This window comes from Crassostrea angulata, chromosome 6 (assembly GCF_025612915.1).
Source record: "Crassostrea angulata isolate pt1a10 chromosome 6, ASM2561291v2, whole genome shotgun sequence".
Lineage (NCBI taxonomy): Eukaryota > Metazoa > Mollusca > Bivalvia > Ostreida > Ostreidae > Magallana > Magallana angulata.
This window is the reverse complement of record NC_069116.1, coordinates 28,875,131-28,897,638: the sequence shown is the minus strand read 5'-3', so window position 1 is coordinate 28,897,638 and position 22,508 is coordinate 28,875,131. Positions and strand designations below refer to the sequence as shown.

At 32.5% G+C, this 22,508-nt stretch overlaps 2 protein-coding genes across 2 annotated transcripts; one reads left to right on the top strand and one right to left on the bottom strand.

Moving 5' to 3' along the window:
• The first annotated feature begins 16,426 nt into the window (after positions 1-16,426).
• On the top strand, positions 16,427-17,911 carry LOC128189308 (refilin-B-like). The gene has a single exon (XM_052860863.1). The coding sequence runs from the start codon at positions 16,972-16,974 to the stop codon at positions 17,551-17,553; it is 582 nt and encodes a 193-aa protein (XP_052716823.1). The 5' UTR covers positions 16,427-16,971; the 3' UTR covers positions 17,554-17,911.
• Positions 17,912-17,934: 23 nt separating this feature from the next.
• Positions 17,935-22,156, bottom strand: LOC128189309 (dual specificity protein phosphatase 3-like). The gene is made up of 3 exons (XM_052860864.1): positions 21,859-22,156; positions 20,933-21,156; positions 17,935-20,585 (listed from the first exon to the last, which is right to left on the bottom strand). Exons 1-3 carry the CDS (start codon positions 22,017-22,019, stop codon positions 20,392-20,394), a joined length of 579 nt encoding a protein of 192 aa, XP_052716824.1. The 5' UTR covers positions 22,020-22,156; the 3' UTR covers positions 17,935-20,391.
• Positions 22,157-22,508: the final 352 nt, after the last annotated feature.

Here is a 22,508-nt window from a genome sequence, read left to right as displayed (position 1 = left end):
TATAGCCTACTGTAGCTTGAAAAAATGAGTTATTTACGCTGTTTAAAAATAAAAGAAAAAAATGCATGACAGATACTGTAACTCAAAGCCTCTTTGTTACTGAAGTCCAGATTTGTCTCAACACAAGAATATTTACTAGAAAAGAAATTACAAAGATGGAAGATAAATGAAGCATTACTCGACTTCGTATTGAAAAAATTCATGAAAGATTTCTGAACCTGTTTGGTTTTTTTATTTGTGTGCATGTATGGTTTAGTGATTATAGCATGCGTTTCACCAATTGGGCAGTCAGAAAAAAATGACCAAAATATTAATTCAAAAGAAACAAGAAGGGGCGAGGGACCAGAATATTCTATTCTATTTTCAAAATGTATTCGAAAAATTATGTTTTACATGTTTTACATGTATTTGTGAAATCTTCTTCATTTTTTGAGACATTTTATAGTGGGTTTTTTAAAAGTTTCCTCAGAGAATATAACACTTATTTGAAGGTTTGTTCATGTTCATTTGTTCGTGTTCAAGAGACTAATTATAAAAGTTTAAATTTTACGTGGGGATTTTCGATAATATTTATTTTTTTCTTAATCCTAGGCGTCACTTTTAGTTGGGAAAAAATGGTGAGAAAAATGCAAATAAACTTTAAGAGTCATAAGAAATGTTAAAATATGTTCAAAATAAATTGCTTTTGTAAATTTTCTCCGAGGTTGTGTGCATATGGAACTTATTATTGGGATAGCTGGATAAAATGAGAATGTAGTGGCACTAGTCACCAGAAAAAAATTACACCAATCATAGCTAAAATGATCACTTCTCAAAGTATTATTGTTTTCAGAATTGCATGCAGGTATGACATCCTTAACCACGCAATGTTTAATTTACATTTTCTACCAAAAGACAGGGGGCTTTAACTCAACCTGTAGCTTTACTATCGTTACAATCTATGAATGTTGCAGCTTATCTGTGCTGTGTATTCTTTAAACTTTTATACACATATTCAGATCGTTCTAATAATAATTAGTAATGACGACTAATAATTAACATATATTTATATATATTAACATTTAATGGACTAATTCAAAATTCATGTATTCAAATTTAAAATTCAAAACTCTGATTAAAATATTATTGTCTGATATTTCTCTCTATTAAAGAAATGTTCTTTAAAGAATATATACATATAAAAAAAAATTTAAATTCTCGTATTTCCGTAGAAATAATATCTTAGATATAAGACTACGAATGGTAGAGCTTTATTTTGATCGGCAAGTAAATAAGAGACATCCAGATGTCTCTCTGTTATTTTCTTCTTTGAAGAATCGAATGTTTAATATAGATAATAAACGATGAGAATTAACATACAATAAGCAAGTATCAAATAGACATTACAAAAACCCACTGCGTCAATAGCGATCCTATTATCACGTGTTCTGGAAATGATTTGCATTCACCAAGGCTTGTGAATGTCCCATACCAGGAAGTGACCAGGTCGATGCATTTGTTTGCAACAGTAAATTAATTGTTCATTGATGTCAAGATTATATTTGTTATTGAACTTTCGAGTGGAATACTTTAAAATACAACACACCTTTTAAAAAAAATCTTTTGACGAGACTTTTCAAATGTAAAACACTTAACTCTTGTAATAAAACTATGGACAATCATGATCTCACAGAGAGTATATAACAACTTCCGTGTATCCTAACTGACATGCGAGATATTTACCTGTAGGGATGTAGTATCTTCCTTAAAAAAACAATTTCCTACAGGAATTATATTTTCTACATGAATTTAATGCAGACAGAGGGGTTTTCCTACAGAAAAGTAATATTTTCTATAGGATTTTAAAATTCAATGGGAATTTTGTTCAAATCCTATCGGTACTTGAATTCCTATAGGAAGTTCTTTTAATCCGACTGAAAATTCAAAATATCATATAGGAAATTGTTTTTCCTATGGGAATTTTTCTCCTTTTTAGAGGTAAATATCTCATCCGACAAGTAAGATACACACCGATAACAAAAGGGTTATAAATTCTTTAAGCAATGGTCTATCATAAAATATGTTACAAAATTTCGATACATGCGCCTTAGACGGGTCCAAAAATGCTTAATTATCTGGCAAAATACTTATAGCTTAAGATTACTTAAAATTCAAACCTTTCCCCTTAATAATATTTGACGTGAACAATCAAACGAATAATAATTTTCAATTCATATCCAATTTCAATCCCAATAACATGCTCTGAGCTTTTGAAATTATGGTATGGATTTCAAATTTCTTAGATTGAACATTGGTTTCGATGCAATTTTGCGGTTTTTCGGTAACTTAACTAAAGGTGCACCGATGTACTTCAGCACCTTTTTGTAAATATTTCTGTCACAAATGTCAACGCAATTTCCCATGACAATGTAAGCTTGGAGCCTGGAATCCTTGACCTCTAATGCCTTCACAAGGTCAAAGTTTATTAAAATGATATTCCGTTGAAAATCCTCTCTATATTTGTCCCATGCTCTGGACCATTCCAAAAACTCGAAGCTTTCGCTAAAAGTGTCCGTAAATGATGTAATGAAGAAAACGTAGTTTCTTGAGTCTTGTAAATTTCTAATCATGAGTTCTTCTTTCGGATTCCCACCTAAGTTATCTCTCAATGGGTAATATACATCGTATCCTTGTTTCTCTAACATTGGTAAAAAATGTCTTATTATGTAGTGTTGTAGGTAATCATTGTTTCCGAGCATGGAAATGTAAACATCATTAAGGAAACACGAATCTTTCAAATCTTTGACTCTCCTTTTACGTAAGTAAAATACGTAAGCATTCATGGAATACTTACGGTACAAATAAAAAAAGAATATAATAAGGAAACTAAGCAATGACGTAATAATGACCAAAGTGTAAGTTTCCTCGGTTTCACAGTCGTACATGTAGTTATCCATATCTGCAACTGAATAACGATTTCCACTTAACAAACATTTTAGAGAATATCCAGTGGTGTTTATTCTATGAACTTTAAGCCAACTTGACACCCACCTAAGTAAGCTACAGTCACAATTAATAGAACTATTCGAGAAGTCAATATTCCAAGGATTTAGATTCTCAAACGTTTTGGGAATGTTCTTCAGAAGGAAGTTATTATTCAGAAAAAGTTTACTTTTACGTGGTAAACGTGAAATTGCAAGAGGGCTTACATACTGAAGATGATTGGAGGAAAAATCCAGATGTGTTGCATTCATTAAGAAAGGTTTGTTTCTAATTTGTTCAATTTTGTTTCCATGAAAATAGAGTTCCAGCTGTGTTGGTTCTCCGTCGTTTGTGTTCATCATCAACATATCAAGGTCAAAGTCCGGCAACTCGTGCCCGTCCCAAGCCAACGTACAGTTGACTACAGTTCTGTTTTTATACGGCTGAAAGTAGCACTCGCAGTCCCGCGGACACTCAGATGAATTCAGTTGACAAACCAATAAATCTAGCCTGTTTTTCTTTATGATATCTTCTTCGATTGAAAAGCCCTCCAAATTCCTTGGGTATTTACAATAGAAACCGTTCCCTGTTCCATCGATGCTAAAGATATCGGCCAATATAGTTGTATTGTATGCTGTTGCCTGCAAAAGCTTTCCTATTTGACAATCGCAAAATATTTCATTGCCATGCAATCGCATTGAATACCTATTAAACGTCAACCGACCGTAATAAGAGTATGACCTTAATCCAAATGAAAAAGGGCGAGGAATAATGGACATCTTATTATTCCGAAGGTCAATCATAAATCCGTCCCCAAGGTTATAGCGTGCGCGATCAACGTCAATACTTTGCTCATTGACGATATTGGATATACTATTGTTCATGTAAGACATAACGCAAAATGAGTTTGGTACAAAAATGTTCGTAAAGTCCACGGAGCGAAGACCGTTGTGTGACATATCCAGGAACTGTATTCCTAGGTTGGCAAACGTACTCGGATCAAGCTGTATGATACTATTATGCGCCAAGTTGACATTATGCAGTTGCCGTAGCCCATGGAAATTGTCGAAACTGATTCTTGTCAGTCGATTTTGTGAGAGATTGATTGTTGATAGGTTCTTCAAACACGTGATGTTGCCAAATTTGGTAATTCTATTGAACGATAAATCCAAGTACACAATATTTTCAAAATCACAAATGTTTTCTGGAAGTGACGACAAGTAGCCATTAGGATGAACAAGCTGCATAATCGAATTCGACACGTTTTCCGAAAATACATGAGCATGCCCGATTCGAGATACATACTCGATGTATAAATCCACAGGACGAGGCCCGTGTATAGTCCATTTTGGTCTGGATTTGCATGCACAGATTTTTCTATAAGCCATTTTGCATATAATGTTCTCCTCAATTTCAGGACACTCGAGGTCGTCACGGCTAGGATTTGATAAATCAAACGGTTGGTACTGTTGTTTGATACAATCAGAAGGAATTGGCAGATCCGATTCGTCCAAAGTTTCCCCCAAATTAAAAAACATGACCGAGATAGGTACCAACATCAGGAGAGTAGCCATTTTAAAGCTAGTGTAAGCCGTACAGTAGATAGGTAGGGAACACACTGATTTTAACCCATAAATCAATGGGTCGTACCCTAGGTTTGCTTTATAATTATAAAAGCATGTCAAATTGTTTAAACAAGCCAGTATTTTTGTATTTATTTATTGTGATGACTTGATATTGAAATTTTGACGGATCCTGCTACTGCTTTGATCTGAGACATTGTTTACAATTTTTCTTTTCAAAAAGATTTTCATATAAGTTCTTTGACTTACCAGGCACGATAGAATATACTAACAGGAAGTTAAAATTTAAGACGATTCGTGTGTTTACATAGCTTGGCTTTGAGAATGTGTGAATGGATTCATTAAGAAGTGGACTAAATGATTTCATATTCCAACAACCAGACAGTATTATATTTATCTTGGGTTGGTTTTTTTTGGGCAAAATGCTCGAATGGTTTAAAATAACCATTATTGTCATCCAAATCCTTAATATACAGGATTCCAGATATAATCCAGTTTTTTAAAAAATAGATTTGTTTTTGTAGACAAAAATCTTTTGTTCCATATTTTATTGTATTGAAATATCATCAGGTACCTGTAATCTTATTCAATAATGTAACTTATGTTTCATACATCGTTATGAATCCGTTGCTACTAAAAATGATTTTAATTAACAATTAATATCTACTATAGATTATCCATCTCTCGTGGTGTCTGCCATTTTTTCTATTTTATCCAAAATGAAGTTTAAAATTAATCGTTGTATTTTTATTGACAACATGTCGATAGGGAAGACACAGATGACGGTTTAGAAATAGCAAATGTCTAAATAATACACACTTCACCAAAACGTGTTCATTTTCTTCGTTACCAAGATTCAAAAGATTTTTTTTCCTTTCATGATAGATTCTCAAACACGCCGCCAAGATAAAATAACCTCATTTGTAACTAATTCCATAGGGCTCTTCAAACTCGTTTTCATATATCCTAGCAATATAGGTCAGTTTTATTGATATCAATTTTACAATCAGCACGTTTGTATGATACTTTTTATTACCGAAGACAATACCAAACATGGGTCGAAGCGTAAACCGTCTTCCGTTCTTTTATTTTTCATGAAGATTTTGTTATTTAGAGCTTCTGTTGCGCAGACCTTTAAATTACCCTATACAATATTTTTAATGTAACCATTGCTAGGTCTGTACGTTAATCCAGGGGATTCGAATAAAAGTTCACGAAGTTTGCTTAGACGGGTCCAAGGTAATTGTATACACGGTTCTCGTATAACATCTAGCCGAAGTAAATGTGTTCGAATTATTTTCTCAAAATACGTGACTTACTTAACTTAAGCCTTTTTCATTCCCCTATGGAGCATATGCAACCAGATAATTCTTTTCTTCTTCTATCTGTCCTTTGATAGTTGGTGGATCGTATTCCAGCTGTGTACTTTCTCGGGCATTTCTGTTTCAAAGACTCTTCTCCATGTAATCTTGGTCCTCCCCTTTTCCTCTTCTCCTGTGGTGTCTATTGAAAGTCTTGACAAGTAAAATTGGTTTGCCTTTCCTTAATTAAGGAATGTCCAATTCATTTCCATTTTCTCTTTGTAATTTCTTGTGTAATAGGGATTTGGATAGTTCTTTCCCAAAGATCTTCATTTGTTACTTTGGTTGGCCACCATATCTAAAGGATGTTCCTCAGACATCTACCTGTTTATGAAGGATTGGAGATTTTCCTGTTGGCCAGTGTGGGGCTTCATGTTTCCGACCCGTAATGAAGCACTGATTTTCCGTTGCAATAAAATATCCTGAGTTTGGTCTTGATTGTTTTATACTTGGACTTCCATACTTTTCTCAAAATACGTAAGCACTTATATTTTCCACGTTTTCAACTCTTTAATGTATTTCAAAAAGAGTGTTCTTTTAGCATATATCGGTATATATACAAACTCAAGCCAGTGAGAAGAGAGTTAGCGTTCTCATTCATCCATTCTTATAGTAGCCTCCTTCTAACTTACCTATGGTTCTCTGCACAGTAGTGTTAGAAACTTTTGTTATTTCTTTAAGCTCCCTAAACCTGTCCTTATTCATTTACACAACGAAATTTTGGTCTAGCGGTTCTGGAGAAGAGTGAACAACAAAAACGTCTAGAAATAAAATGGTAACATACAATGTACATATGAGGAAAGCTCAATTGGGTTAAAATAAAGATATTTTTTTTAATTTTTTTTATTTATTTCACAAATCAGCCCATTAACAAAATCCAACTATCTCGGGCAAAGATAGTTAGTCATAGAGTAATCTTACATGTATTATAACAATTACAGCATATCTGCAAATTTCACAATATTAATTCTAAACATTTGTATTTTTGACATATTTACAAGTACATCGATATTGTATCTGATATTGTTTTTCAAATATAAAACTAATTCATTATATGTCTCTGTTTTCTTTTGAGATCTACAACACATTTTATATTTAAATATCTTGTATGCTATGAATGACACAATAGTATTAAAATAGCGTTTTTTTGTATTTCTCTCAAAATAAAACCCCAAAATAACATGTTTCCACTGTATATCAAATCCTAAAACTAAGTTTAAAGTTGACCATATCATCTTAACATGTTCACACTCAAAAATCAAATGTTTAACATCTTCAATTTCGCTACACATATTACAAGAAGCAGAAGACCTATACTTGCATATAAAAAGAAAGCTGTTACAGCACACTGTATTGTTCAGCATTTTGTAGTTAAATTCACATATTCGTTTGTCATATATATCTTTTACTTTGTTTTTGTATATGTCATTCCAATATTCTTTTCCCACTGAAAACAGTCTTTTAAACATTGCCTGGTGACAGGGAGGCTTGAATTTTTTGAACAACAAATTTTCGTAAAAAAATTTACATTTTTTGTCTTCAATACAATGTAAACCATTAATAAAAAGAAAATCACAATTGGAAACTTTTTGTATATATTGACAACATTTCATATCAAATTTTAGTGATTTTTTATATATTGAATTTCTACTTATTCTATATTCACACATCCAGTTAGCTTTTTGTTTTAAAGTAGATGACAATTCTTGAAGCGTTTTGAATTGGCCATCAGCATTAAAAAGGTCCTTTACATAAATATGCCGCTTTGAATCCAATTTTTATGACAGATTGTTTTATTATCAAATTGAAATAAAATATTGTTCCAAATTGGTTGTTTAGCAAAATTTATATCAGATAATTTATTAATGGCAATGGTTTTTTAAAATCATTGAAACTACAAAATACTTCTCTATAAAAAATAGGAAGTTTAAAAATTATTTCAAAATTTGAGTTATTAGTCTCCGATAAGTTTAATACATAATTGATATCTACATTTAAAATTCTTAGATAACTATCAACTATTTTGTTAATTATGCATGTTTTGTCAATCAATATTCTACATCATGCAGCTTCCAAGGCCTTAAACTTCGATTCAATATCAACAACTCCTATACCACCATCTTCTTGTCTTCCAATTACAGTATCTCTTTATATTCTATCTCTTTTATTCCAAATGAAATTAAATATGCTCTTTTTCAGTTGTTTGATATACTCAGGGTCAGGTATAGGTAAAATAGAACCCACATAAATTATTTTAGATATAGCTAGTGAATTAACAATGCATGCTTTTCCAAATATAGTTAATTTTCTTTTTTTCCAGGACTCGAACAGTTTTTCCATATTTTGAAAAGAATGTAACCAATTAAGTTCATAGCATTGATTTTTGTTATGTCCAATGCAAATACCCAAACATCTAACAGCATCATTGGTTACATCAATGCCGCTAATATTATTATATTTGTCTTTTAAACTACCAAGTAGTATACACTGCGTTTTTTTTATATTAACTTTTGATCCAGCGTGTTTACAGAATTCTTCTACAGTCTTTATTGCAACATTTAAAGAAAAAATATTTTTCAAGGCTAAAGTGACATCATCCGCATGTTGAATAGTTTTTAAATCGTCTACCATGTTTGATATATTTATTCCTTGAATTTCTGAATTGTGTTTTAATTTATAAGCCAATATTTCCGCAACAAACAGATATAGAAGTGCTGAGATAGGACAACCTTGTCTTATACCTCTTTTCATTTTGCAAGTTTTAGAAATCCATCCATTGTTCTTAACTCTAAAAATTGGATTTGTGTAAAGAATTTTGACCCATGAAATAAAATTTTCACCAAAATTAAATTGTTTAAAGACTCGAAAAAGGAAATTCCACTCGACTGAATCGAATGCTTTTTCAAAATCTAAAAATAGCAATAAACCCTCATTATTGTTTTCCATGCAGTATGCGTAAATGTCTAAAATTAATCTTGCATTTATGCCTATAAAGCGGCCTTTTATATACGCTGATTGTTCCTTGCTAATCAGTTTATCAATAACTATTTGTAATTTTTTGGCAAGGACAAAAGCTAAAATTTTATAATCGGTATTTGTCAAACTTAATGGTCTGTAATTTTTAAGGCTATTTTTGTCCCCTTTCTTAAATAAAAGAGTGATAAGAGCTAACCGCTGTGAAAAGGGTAGTTCCTGTTTATGGAAAATACTTAGTAAAACTTCATAGAAGAGTGGTCCAATTGTTTTCCAAAAACATTTATAAAATCCAGCCGGTATACCGTCTTAACCCGGGGATTTGTTATTTTTCAAATTATTGACTGCATCTGCGCATTCATCAATTGTAGGTAATGAATCGCAAAATTCTTTTTCACTATTGCTAAGTTTTGGACATTCCACGTCATTTAAATAAGCATTTATATCATCATTTTTAATAGATTTACTTGTATATAAGTTTTCATAAAAGTTACACATTTCCTCTATAATTTCGCCATTACTTGCTAGTTTTGTTATCGGTTTTTATTTCTAATATTGTATTGTTAGCTTGATGTTTCTTTTCCAAACCTAAAAATAATTTTGTATTTCGTTCACCTTCGTTAATCCATTTTGCTTTAGATCTAATCTGCGCTCCTTTAGCTATTTCATCGTACATGTAATCTAATTCCTTTTCAAGTTTTCTTTTTTCATTCATATCAATATCTCCGCTAGGTAAATTTTCTATATCATCTATCCTTTTCTCAATCAATTTTATTCTATATTTTACATTGTTTCTGGATTGTCTTGCGTAATTAATTGAATAATCAAGAACCTTTATTTTAAAAGATTCCCATTTTGATATGGGATCTAATGAGTCATCTATGTTTTTGAATAAATCTAAGATTCCACGTTTGTAGTCTTCGTTTTCTAGATGCGAGATATTTAATTTCCAGTATCCTTTACCTCTCTCCAAATTACTAAAATTTAAATTACATTTTATTAACCTGTGGTCACTTAACCGCGTGATTTTTTTATGAGTACCTGGTAATCTTCGAACAACAATATTTTTTACATAATCAATTGTATCATTGCGCACAAAAATGAAATCTATTCTACTCTTCGTGGAATTTTCTGCATCACACCATGTATAACCATTTTTCGTTGGATTTTTTTTTAGCCACACATCGACTAGGTCCAGCTTATTTGTTATTATACTTAACTTTTTACAGGATTGTCATTTTCTTTATTTAAATTGCAATTGAAGTCACCGCCGATGAATAGTTTACTATCTTGTGGAGTATGGGAAGAAATAAATGTATTTAGCGAGTTAAAAAATGCTATTCTATCACTTTCTTTATTGGGAGCATATAAGTTAACAATTGTAAGTAAAGTTTCATCTATTTTAGCATTTACCAGAAGTTTCCTTCCATCATTTGACTTATGCACATTTAATATATCTATATTACATTCTTTATTAAACAAAACGGAAACGCCTCTGCTAAAGGGGGAGTCGGCGAAAGCATGTATTGCTTTTCCGTTCCATTTTCTATCATACAATTCAGCACGTTTCTCTATAAAATGTGTTTCTTGTAAAAGTGTAATATTAATTTTATTATCTTCTAGCCATGAACAATTTTTATCTCTTTTTTCTGACGAATTAAGACCTCTTACGTTCACTGATACTAAATCTAAACTTGCCATATTTCAAAATATTCGTAGACAAAAAGAAAATAATGATAAACAAATAAAAATAAAAGTAGTACTAAACTTCGAATGCTATATGAAAAAATAGTAAGGGAAAAATATCAACATCGTTACTGTTTGATGCATTTTTGTATACATAATATTAGTACTTCCTATAAAAATGCATTAATATTGTCGGACACATTGTTTTCAGAAAGTGTATTCTGAAATATAATATTACTGAAAAAAAGAACATAGGTACCAAAATACTCATTATTGGAAAGTAGATTATCATAATAATAGTCTATAATTGTATTAACGAATATATTGAGCGTATTAAGCGTACACATACCACAGTTCTGAAAATTCTGAGGTCGGAAGCCAGATCCGAATACAGTTACCGTTCATCACCAGAGCTCTCTGTGTCCGGATTACACCCCGACACGTCACTGTCCAGTTTCTCTGGTTAACATAAAGATATCACATGTACTGATGTGAACATTATACATTACACATTATAACATTGTATAATGGTAGTACAGTATAACACTGTATAATGTTAATACAGTATAACACTGTATGATGGTAATACAGAGTAACACTTGTAATGGTAAAACAGTATAACACTGTATAATTGTTATACAGTATAACACTGTATAATTGTTATACAGTATAACTCTGTATAATGGTAAAACAGTATAACACTGTATAATGTTAATACAGTATAACACTGTATGACGGTAATACAGAGTAACACTGTATAATGGTAATACAGTATAATACTGTATAATGGTAATACAATATAACACTGTATAATGGTAATACAATATAGCACTGTATACTGCACTACCATTTTACAGTGTTATATTGTATTACCATTATACAGTGTATAATGGTAATACAATATAACACTGTATAATGGTAATGCAGTATAGCACTGTATAATTGTAATACAGTATAACACTGTATAATGGTAATACAGTATAACACTGTACAATGGTAAAACAGTATAACACTGTATGATAGTAATACAGTATAACACTGCATCATGGTAATACAGTATAACACTGAACAATGGTAATACGGCATTATACTATAACACTGCATAATGGTAAATCTGTATAACACTGTATAACGGTAATACAGTATAACACTGTATAATTGTTATACAGTAGAACTATGTATAATGGTAATACAGTTCAACACTGTATAACGGTAATACAGTATAACACTGTATAACGGTAATACGGTATTACACTGTATAACGGTAATACATTAAAACACTGCATAATGGTAATACAGTATAAGACTGTATCATGGTAATACAGCATAACACTAAATAATGGTAGTACAGTATTATACTATAACACTGCATCATGGTTATACAATATAACTATGTATAATGTTAATACAGTACAATACTGTATAACGGTAATACAGAATAACTCTGTATAATGGTAATACAGTATCACTGTGTATAATGGTAATACATCATAACACTGAATCATGGTAATACAGTATAACACTGCATCATGGTAATACAGTATAATACTGCATCATGGTAATACAGCATAACACTGAATAAGGGTAATACAGTATTATACTATAACACTGCATAATGGTAATACAGTATAACACTGTATAACGGTAATACCGTAAAACACTGTATAATTGTTATACAGTATCACTATGTATAATGGTAATACAGTACAACACTGTATAACGATAATACAGTTTAACACTGTATAACGGTAATGCATTATAACACTGCATAATGGTAATACAGTACAACACTGTATAACGATAATACAGTTTAACACTGTATAACAGTAAAGCATTATAACACTGCATAATTGCAATACAGTATAACAATGTATAATGGTAAAACAGTATAACACTGTCTAATATTATACAATAAAATAATGGACAGTGGTAATACAGAATAACACTGTATAATTTTAATACAGTATAACACTGTATAATGGTTATACAGTATAACACTATATAAATAGTGCCTGTTTGGGAGGGTAACAGTTGAAAGTGACACCCCGAGAAAACCATTGTCAACCGACGCGAAGCGGAGGTTGACAATGGTTTTTGAGAGGTGTCAATTTCAACTGTTATCCTCCCAAACAAGCACTATTTATTTTGTTATACTGAATGTCTTAATTCTTAAGAAAATTTTACTGCTTTTAAGGTAGCTCGCGGGTTTACCTGCTTGTGAGAAAACCTACCTTGAAAATTTGTCCACGTGTTCCATAGGTTTTATAGTTTTATTTCTAAAATTTATTTAAGATTCGTCTGCGCGGTAATAATGTTATTGTGTTTCAAATACAGTGTCATTAATAAAATCAAGCAACGCCATTTCAATGAAATATATAGTAAAATGCACATTTTAACCGAGAAACGCATTACAAAACTATGCTCCAAACTTTTAAACGATTCAGACGAAATTAATCATACTCAACACAAAAACAGAGGAGATAATTATGAATCAATTCATAAAAAAATATTAGTATATGTTCTCGGCCAATTTTTGGCAAAAAAAACTTTTAAGATTTAAAAGATTTCTCAAAACCTTATATTTTCATTACGACGTTAGCCTGACGTCATCATTTCCTTACTTCTTAGAACACCAAAATTGGAATGCATTTATTGATAAGACTATAGTTGTTTAACACATTTTAGAACATGTAAATGCTTATTAGACATTATTGTGAATGTTATCAAATGCAGTTAATGTAAGGCTGTAAAGATACAGAAAATTGCTATTTTTGTTTTTATGAAACTCTGAGTCAATCAATGCAAAAATAAAATGGTAGGCAACTACTGACATTATAAGTAAGTAATCGAATAAAACAGTTATCTCAAGCCAAAAGAAATTTAAGAATTTAATCGGTAGTACAGATTACGGAAGTTATAATTGTAAAAAAAAAAAAAGCGAAGTTAATGCATTCATTCTATTTTAAAACATGACTTTAAATGGAAGAGTTCTAACGCACACTCATTCTTTATCTTTATAGAACAAAATGTGACAATGTATGTGACATCTTTAAATTTTCAGCACATGACATTATAAACTTTGTATAAACAGTCATAAACCGCATATAAGCTTTTTAAAGTATTTTCTTTTATACTTCTAAATATCTCATTTGTCATTTTAAAAAAAAATATGAATTTACTATGACGGTCAACTCTTTACATCGATTCCTATTGTGACGTCAGCAAACCCGCGAGCTACGTTAAATAGGAATAACGTGAATTCTACAGCGAACCGTACGCGCATAATCTTCGCGCATGTAACATTTTTTAATGTTACCCGTTGCTAAGTGCGTTGCTAACGCTGAGGGTAATAGAAAATATTATTAACTGCGTCTTAACCAATCAGATTTCAGTATTTAACATGAAAGTATAACAATGTATAATAGTAACACAGCTTAACACTGTTTAATGGTAATACGGTATAAGACTGTATAATGATTATACAGTACAACACTGTATCATGGTAATACAGTACAACACTGTATCATGGTAATACAGTACAACACTGTATCATGGTAATACAGTACAACACTGTATCATGGTAATACAGTACAACACTGTATAATGGTAATACAGTATAACACTGAATAATGGTAATACAGTATAACACTGTATAATGGTAATACAATATAACACTGTATAATGGTAATACAATATAGCACTGTATACTGCATTACCATTTTACAGTGTAATATTGTATTACCAATTTACAGTGTATAATGGTAATACAATATAACACTGTATAATGGTAATGCAGTATAGCACTGTATAATTGTAATACAGTATAACTCTGTATAATGGTAATACAGTATAACACTGTAGAATGGTAAAACAGTATAACACTGTTTAATTGTTATACAGTATAACTCTGTATAATGATAATACAGTATAGCACTGCATCATGGTAATACAGTATAACACTGAACAATGGTAATACGGCATTATACTATAACACTGCATAATGGTAAATCAGTATAACACTGTATAACGGTAATACAGTATAACACTGTATAATTGTTATACAGTAGAACTATGTATAATCGTAATACAGTACAACACTGTATAATGGTTATACAGTATAACACTGTATAATAGTAATACAGCTTAACACTGTTTAATGGTAATACGGTATAAGACTGTATAATGATTATACAGTACAACACTGTATCATGGTAATACAGTACAACACTGTATCATGGTAATACAGTACAACACTGTATCATGGTAACACAGTACAACACTGTATAATGGTAATACAGTATAACACTGAATAATAGTAATACAGCTTAACACTGCTTAATGGTAATACGGTATAAGACTGAATAATGATTATACAGTACAACACTGTATCATGGTTATACAGTACAACACTGTATCATGGTAACACAGTACAACACTGTATCATGGTAATACAGTACAACATTGTATCGTGGTAATAAAGTACAACACTTTATCATGGAAATACAGTACAACACTGAATCATGGTAATACAGTTAATCACTTAATCATGGTAATACAGTACAACACTGTATCATGGAAATACAGTACAACACTGTATCATGGTAACACAGTACAACACTGTATCATGGTAATACAGTACAACGCTGTATCATGGTAATACAGCATAACTCGGTATCATGGTAAAACAGTATAACACTGTATAACTGTAATACAGTATAACTATGTATAATGTTAATACAGTACAGCACTGTATAACGGTAATACAATATAACTCTGTATCATGGTAATACAGCACAACACTGTATCATGGTAATACAGTACAACACTTTATCATGGTAATACAGTATAACTCTGTATTATGGTAACATGGTTGTGACCATTTTTAGAATGTAGTGATCTCCTTTTTATCATGTAGATTTAAATTTACTGCCACCCGGTTAATTTAAAATTAACATGACAAAAGTTGAAACTAGAATATTTTGATGTTTTCTTTAAAAGAAAGTTTTTGGAAAAAAAATATCAGATTAAAAATCTTATGGTAGATCTGATGGTTAATTTGGTGCCCATCTAGGCCATTAATGTACAATTTGCAATTAGACGCGCAATGCACGATACACATGAAATTAGGAATTAATATCTCTTATACTTGTCTCTTATCTATACATGGGCGCGTAAACATGCACTTATATCCTTAGATAGTGTACAAATCATGGGTTAGGTCAATATTGTATGAGGATGTAAATAAAATTTGAGAATTGAATATAATATACAACTTCGATCTAGAAATGATTACGGTGCACGTTACACAGGATATCTTGCAGAACCGTTCAATTAAACCCCACTAAAATATTCATATCGAACCATATGGAGAAGGGAAATGTAAAATCCTTTTCTGAAATTTTCACTGATAATAGATGCTTCATTTAATTTTATCCTCAGATCAATCTTTATTGATCTCTATTAATGTAAGTGTACAGGTCTAATCACCAATTTATACCTGCAGCGCATAGTCCTTTAATACACAACACAGGTATGGGCTATTCACGCGAATTGTTCAGGTGTTGGCGAGCGCGAGTGACATATTTAATGTAATCTCTCCGACCTTTAGATTAAGTTGACGCAGTACGTTGGAATGAATTTACTTTGCTTGAAATTAATATTAAAAAATACAATAGTAGTGACAAAATCTAGAGTCAAGGGTTGAGGGTCAATCAATTCATAAATTGTCTTAGCCCTTGTATATAATTTAGCAGATGGTAAGATCTTTGTTCATACCTTATGAAAACGTTGTGCAGTGTAGCGCAAAAAAGTCAATAATATTAAAGGTTGAAAGGGGGAAAATGATGTTTTAAAAAACCCAGGAGATTAAACAACGATGTTTTCGGTTGGCTTATCGATTTCACCACAACCGATCGCGTTGGTTCCTGTTTCTGCTTTGTAAGTAGATCCTGAATGAAAAGTTTTCACAGGCCAGGGCCTCGTGTTCATCGTAATCTCTCGCGTTATCTCGGGAGGTGGGACGGATTTCATACCTGTTGTAATCCAGCGATTTACCTGGCCCAGGTATACATCTTCATCAGCCCTCCGGGGAGAGCACGAGCGATTTATTTGTTTTCTATGGTTTACCGTGGACTGTGACCCCAAAAGGAGAGATGGTCGGTTTACTTTAACAGTGTGTATCAAAGAAGGGGGGAAAAGGTAAACAAAACAACAAAAACGGTGCAAATGTGTCGTCGCTGTGCATGTTTGATAAATTCGACGTCAGTGCCCGCGGCTATAGAAGAACTGAATCATTATTTATAAGATAAAAGGCAAATCTAGGGAGTACATCGTTAACGAAAAAAAGCCCTAATTGGGACGTATGAAATTTTTGTAGCCAGGAGTATAAACAATCGGACAGCTTCACTATGATACCAGAGTCGGTCAGTGAGACGGTGACACATGTCCCTGTCCCCAACTACAGAGAGGACTCGGATATTAGTGTTTTATTTTTCACGGCCATGAAAAGATTCCACGAGGAAGTGGACTTCAAACCAGTTCTGCGAGCCGTCCGTCACAAAGACACGATCGTCTGCTACAAAGACTGCACCAAAAAACGTTACGTCAGCAGAGCTTTCTATGAACCGAAGATAAAACCCAAAATATTTTCCGAAAGCATGGTGATTTATCCGAAGCGTCCCGAACGGACTTTTGTCACTTTGTTGAACTACCACATCGAGGAGTGTAGAAAGTGGTTTAAAACTACCCTGGAATTCAAAGCACGGACTTATACTAGTAGTAAAATCATGAAGGACAGTGGGTATGGGTCAGATTTAGAATCCTCCAGTGAGGAGGGGGAGGGTTGGGATAGACAGACGGACACACTTAAGGATTCGGGGCCTGCTGCAACATCAGTGTTCATCCCGCAGTTTGAAAAACGACGATCTCAAAACGAGGACTTCAAGGAAATAGAAAAAGAAATTCTAGTCAATGGATATACTGATTTATGATAAAGCTGTACTAGTGTGAATTTCCATAGGTGTTTTCTATATATTTGCATATACATGTACTCATTGATTTATGTCTTTGAACCAAATAATAGCAATAGGCAATCGATGTACAGTAGAATGTTTAGAATTGCTTTTACACGAAATCAAAAATAAAAACGCGTAGGCGCTTACAAGATTAATTGAGTTTGAAATGGAATTCTGATCTATTAAGTCACTATGGAATGTTATTACAGAGCTTGCTTTTCATAAACCTGTTCTTATCGCATAGTTAACATTAGACAGATTAGGTGCACAATAAAATGAACCCTGTCTATAAAATGTAGAATAAATGACTTAAGTTTTACTCTCCACTTCTAAATGTGTTTGTTTAATTGATGTTAGTATATATATTCATTTTTTCCGCATTATATCCACCTTATTTCATGAACAAATATAACAATCAGTTTTAGACCAGCTGTTTCCTTATTTTTACCAGCTTATGATAGATAGTTCAATACATGTATGGTCTAATTTATTTTAGAGACGGATCATGCTATTTTTAGTTTAATTCCCAATAAAAAATATACAATGTGTTTCCTTTGCTACATATATTCTTAAAACTGTATGAAATTATCTTGATACTCTGTATCTGTTATCCGTATTTTTACAATTAAAAAATACCTTCACAGTATTGCAGTTGATATGCATATAATTGCCATTTTTTCACATTTACTGAAATATGTTTTTTAGCATGAGTGTTTATAAAATTGCGTTGTTGAGCTGTCACGTCAGGTAAAGGTTTCAACGTTTACACAGAAAATCTTATGTGAAATCAGCAGAAAAAAATCCAGACAGGTAAACTGCTATCATTCGTTGTATTTGAAATCTTTCTGAAGATAGATCACTGCAAAATTTATGATTTTATTGCGTAAGATACAGGTGTATTCGAGAATCAATATAAATCACGCCCAAAACACCAAATTATAGGCATGCTATATACCGCATTGCTTTGTATGAAATTTTGTCAAATCAACAGGTTTCGTTTAAGTGATGAGATTGTGGTCTTTATTGATTTTTATCGCTCTTGGGACTTTTATTTTCATTTAAGTAGGGGTTTGCGTGCAATGCACCCTTCTAGATCAACAAGGAATTTTGATGATCGCTTAAACAAAACACAGACCCCCTTGTTTAAAGTTTTTCTCTGAAAACAACATAAAAAAAGAATGTTGACGAAAATGGTGTACGCTTTTTTTTATACGAGTTGAATAATGTTAATGACGATAAATGAAATAGATTTCACTTTTTGTTTTTAAATTGTTGTTTACTTTGCTCTTCACGAGGGCCTTAATACATGATAGATAAAACAAGTACAAGATAGAAAGATTGATAACGTAATTTTAAAAACCCGAACCAGGTTTGGTATTCTTTGGAAATAAGCCAAACCTTCTGGATAATTTTGCAGACACCACACAACATGGTTCTTATGAATAATAGAGATACAGAGCTTTACCAATCAATATCGATGCTTGTACAGTGACAATTATATTTATTCTATACCACACGTGTACAACAGGGAATACCTGTAAAATCTATAAAAAATTTATTTTGGCTTCTACACAAATTTTCTTCGTCTCAATTTTTAAAAGCGTTCTTTACATTTTCTTTGATTTTTATTGACTTTCTCGTTGGGTTTTTTTTTTTCAAAAGAACACGGAAAATCGAATACAATGGCATTTAACAGGTGTAGTGATTGAATACCCATTTATGATGAGATATATATCTGACTGAATTTTTACCGATATTAGTTTCGGTGTTAATTTAAAAGTTACGTTAAAAGTAAAAAAAAAAAAAAAATTCGATTAGCCACTGTCAGATGTATGATAAAGACCTGTTGTTTTCAATGTCCTTTAACTCAGTCTGTTATCAGAAACTGACAAGACCAATGTGACTTTAATCAGAAAACCAAATACATGTACTAACTTTCATTTGCTTAAATTATGTTAAACAGGTGGAGTCTGATAGCAAATGGCTTTATACGGCCATGAACAAGCAATCATCGTATCGTATTTTAGATTTCACTCCTTGTAAGTACATGTACTTGTTTTAAAAATCTTCTGAGGAGAAGTGCCACTTTTATGATGTATGCATATAATTCTTACTTAATCAATACAAACCAATGAAATCGTATGAAGTAATTTATAAAATTTCATGAAAAAAGCAATTGGAAACGTAAATGTATACAATCGCTGTTTTTTTTGGTCATCTCTTAAAGATGTTAGCGGGCATACGTTTGAGTATTATTCTATGAAAAATTAGTATATGAGTATCTACTGAAATTATTAATTGGTCTGAACAGGCCAAAACCACATTCTCGCTAAATAGTAGAGTTGTAAAATCGGCCGAGAATAGGTATTTAGTAAATAACTACCGGTATTCTCGCTACCGTTTAGTTTTATGTGCAATAATAAAAAAGTGGTACTTGGCGATGAGAGGTCCTTGGGCAATAAAATCGAGAATACGAGTGAAAATAACAAGAAAAAATTGGTTTCTGTTTTAAGAGGGTTTTCTTTGCGGTAAAAAGCTTCAGATCATAGAAACAAATATACACGTATACAGACATTTTCGTAAGACAACAAATGAAAATGCACCAATGATAGACCTCCAAGTATTGGAACATGTTTTTGAAATCTTTTAAAAAAGACTGGTCAATCTTGATACATGTAACCAGGCGTTTCTTTGTTGGCAACGTTTGTTGAATTAGCCAGAAGTACCAAACTGCAGACGCCGTACTAAAAAAATAATGGCCGACCACCTCTGCCGGAAAATGACCGTTTTTAGTTCTGCATGTTACGAATTTGTTCATCTTTGTTGCTGTAACTGCTGGTCCAGTTCACAGAGTTGTTTCAGGAAGCCGTCGTTGGGGAAGATTTCCCTCTTGTCACGGACTAGTTTTACGGCGTCCATTACGGACATCCCTCGTTTAATCATCAGATAGGACAGGACAATGGCGCCGGAACGACTCATTCCGCTCATACAGTGCACGTAAACCACCCCTGTGTGGACAGTAAAACATGGCGTTTGATTCACTGCTGATTATTGATGTACCAATTAATAAGCTGTGTAATCAATACTTCGTACGCATGACATACAAAAACAGCTGCTAACCTTCAATTTGCGACAATTTAATAGAAGTACTTGCTAAATAAAGTTCGGCTATATACTTTAACTTGATTTTAAACGTCAGAGAGAGAGAGAGAGAGAGAGAGAGAGAGAGAGAGAGAGAGAGAGAGAGAGAGAGAGAGAGAGACCTTTATTTAAAAAAGATTGATTTTACAGAATCATCTGTAAAGGACAGTATGATCGTGTACACAGTACACCGGTATACGTGGCGTGTCTTTACCTTTGCTAGCAAGGGCCTCATCTATGAAGTCTGCCGCGGGTTGGAAGAACTTGCTCATTGGGAACCTGGCTATGTCCAGAGCCTGCAGCCCCAGGAACTTGATGTCTGTGTCCGAGAAATACCCCTCGTCCGTATTGATCTGGTTAAACTTTGTTCCCTGGGCACAGTTGACAACATGGGTAACGTTCTTCCGTTTTAACTCCTCTTTATTTTTGGCTATAAAACTTAACACAAAAGAGAAAATGTGTGTAAATATTGATCGGTTTAAAAAAAACAATCAGTGAACTTAATTAATTACTACATGCTACTTATTAGGAGAATATAGTGACCATACCTTGTTCAGGTATGTATGCTCACAATGTGCCCATGCATATGAAGCAGTAAAAGCTAAAACACACAGGCATCTGACGTTACATAATTTTCTCGTAATAAAAAATATACACCCCATCTATGTAGGGGTATATATATTTATTGCGAAAAAAATATGTAACGTCAGGTACGTGTCTGTGCTAGAACAGTTTAATTACAGCTGACAATATATTACTTAAAGAGGGTGAACTTTTAAAATGACAAAGAGTTGGGTTGGCTTATTATTTAAACTGATGTCGGTGAATGTCAAATTTCAAGTCAAGTTCAATCTCAGACGAGATTTTTATTTTTAAAGTAGAATTATCTAACGTTACTGTCTGAAAATTCGAACCCTTAAATATGAGGCGCATTTTTAGTGTTTCATTTCGTATACATTGTTATTTAGTGATATCATCTATTCGAATAAGTGATATCATTTATTCGAATAGGTGAAATCATCAACACAAATAGGTGATATCACTTTATTGCTAAAACGGTCATTCATACTTAAAATAATACATAAAACTCGACAATATATGCTATGTTGTCTCGTATATCATGAAATCTTTAATACTTACTGGTTACCCAGGAGAATCCCTGGGTACACTTCGTTGAAATTCTCCTTGGGCTCCCCCGGTACGAACGCCCAGGGCGAGGGCTGGGCTCCCACCGGCTTTTTACGAGATTTGTCCACTTCCTGGCGTTTGGTGTTCAGGTAGTCTTTCACCTCTTCATACATTTTGAGAAACTTTGACGATGTCTGTCAGACATTTGATCAGAAATTTCGTTTGTCCACGTCAATTCTTTAAATAGCCAATAACTTCATGGTCTTCGTTATCCGGTATTGTTTACATCGTTGTTGAGCTGAACAAATGTAAACAAACGTTGGGGCAAGAAAGATAACTCTAACTTTTACGACTAAATAAACGGTGAAGGTTTTTTGTGTGGAATTTTAAAACAAACCGTACTCAAAAATAAAAGAAAACGTTTCGAAAATTTTTTTAAGTAACGTCCTTTTGAATTACCCGTATGTTGATATTAATCTACTTGATGTTTATCAGAAGAAAACCAAAAGTGAAAAGTACCGAAAATCAATTTTAATCTTCATATAAATAATTATGTTTTACAGTGTTACCGTTGGCATGGTTGGGGCGAGCGCAGCAAGTATTACACATATCTTGCATCATTGTCAACTATGTGATATTTTGACCATTATCAACTAATACAA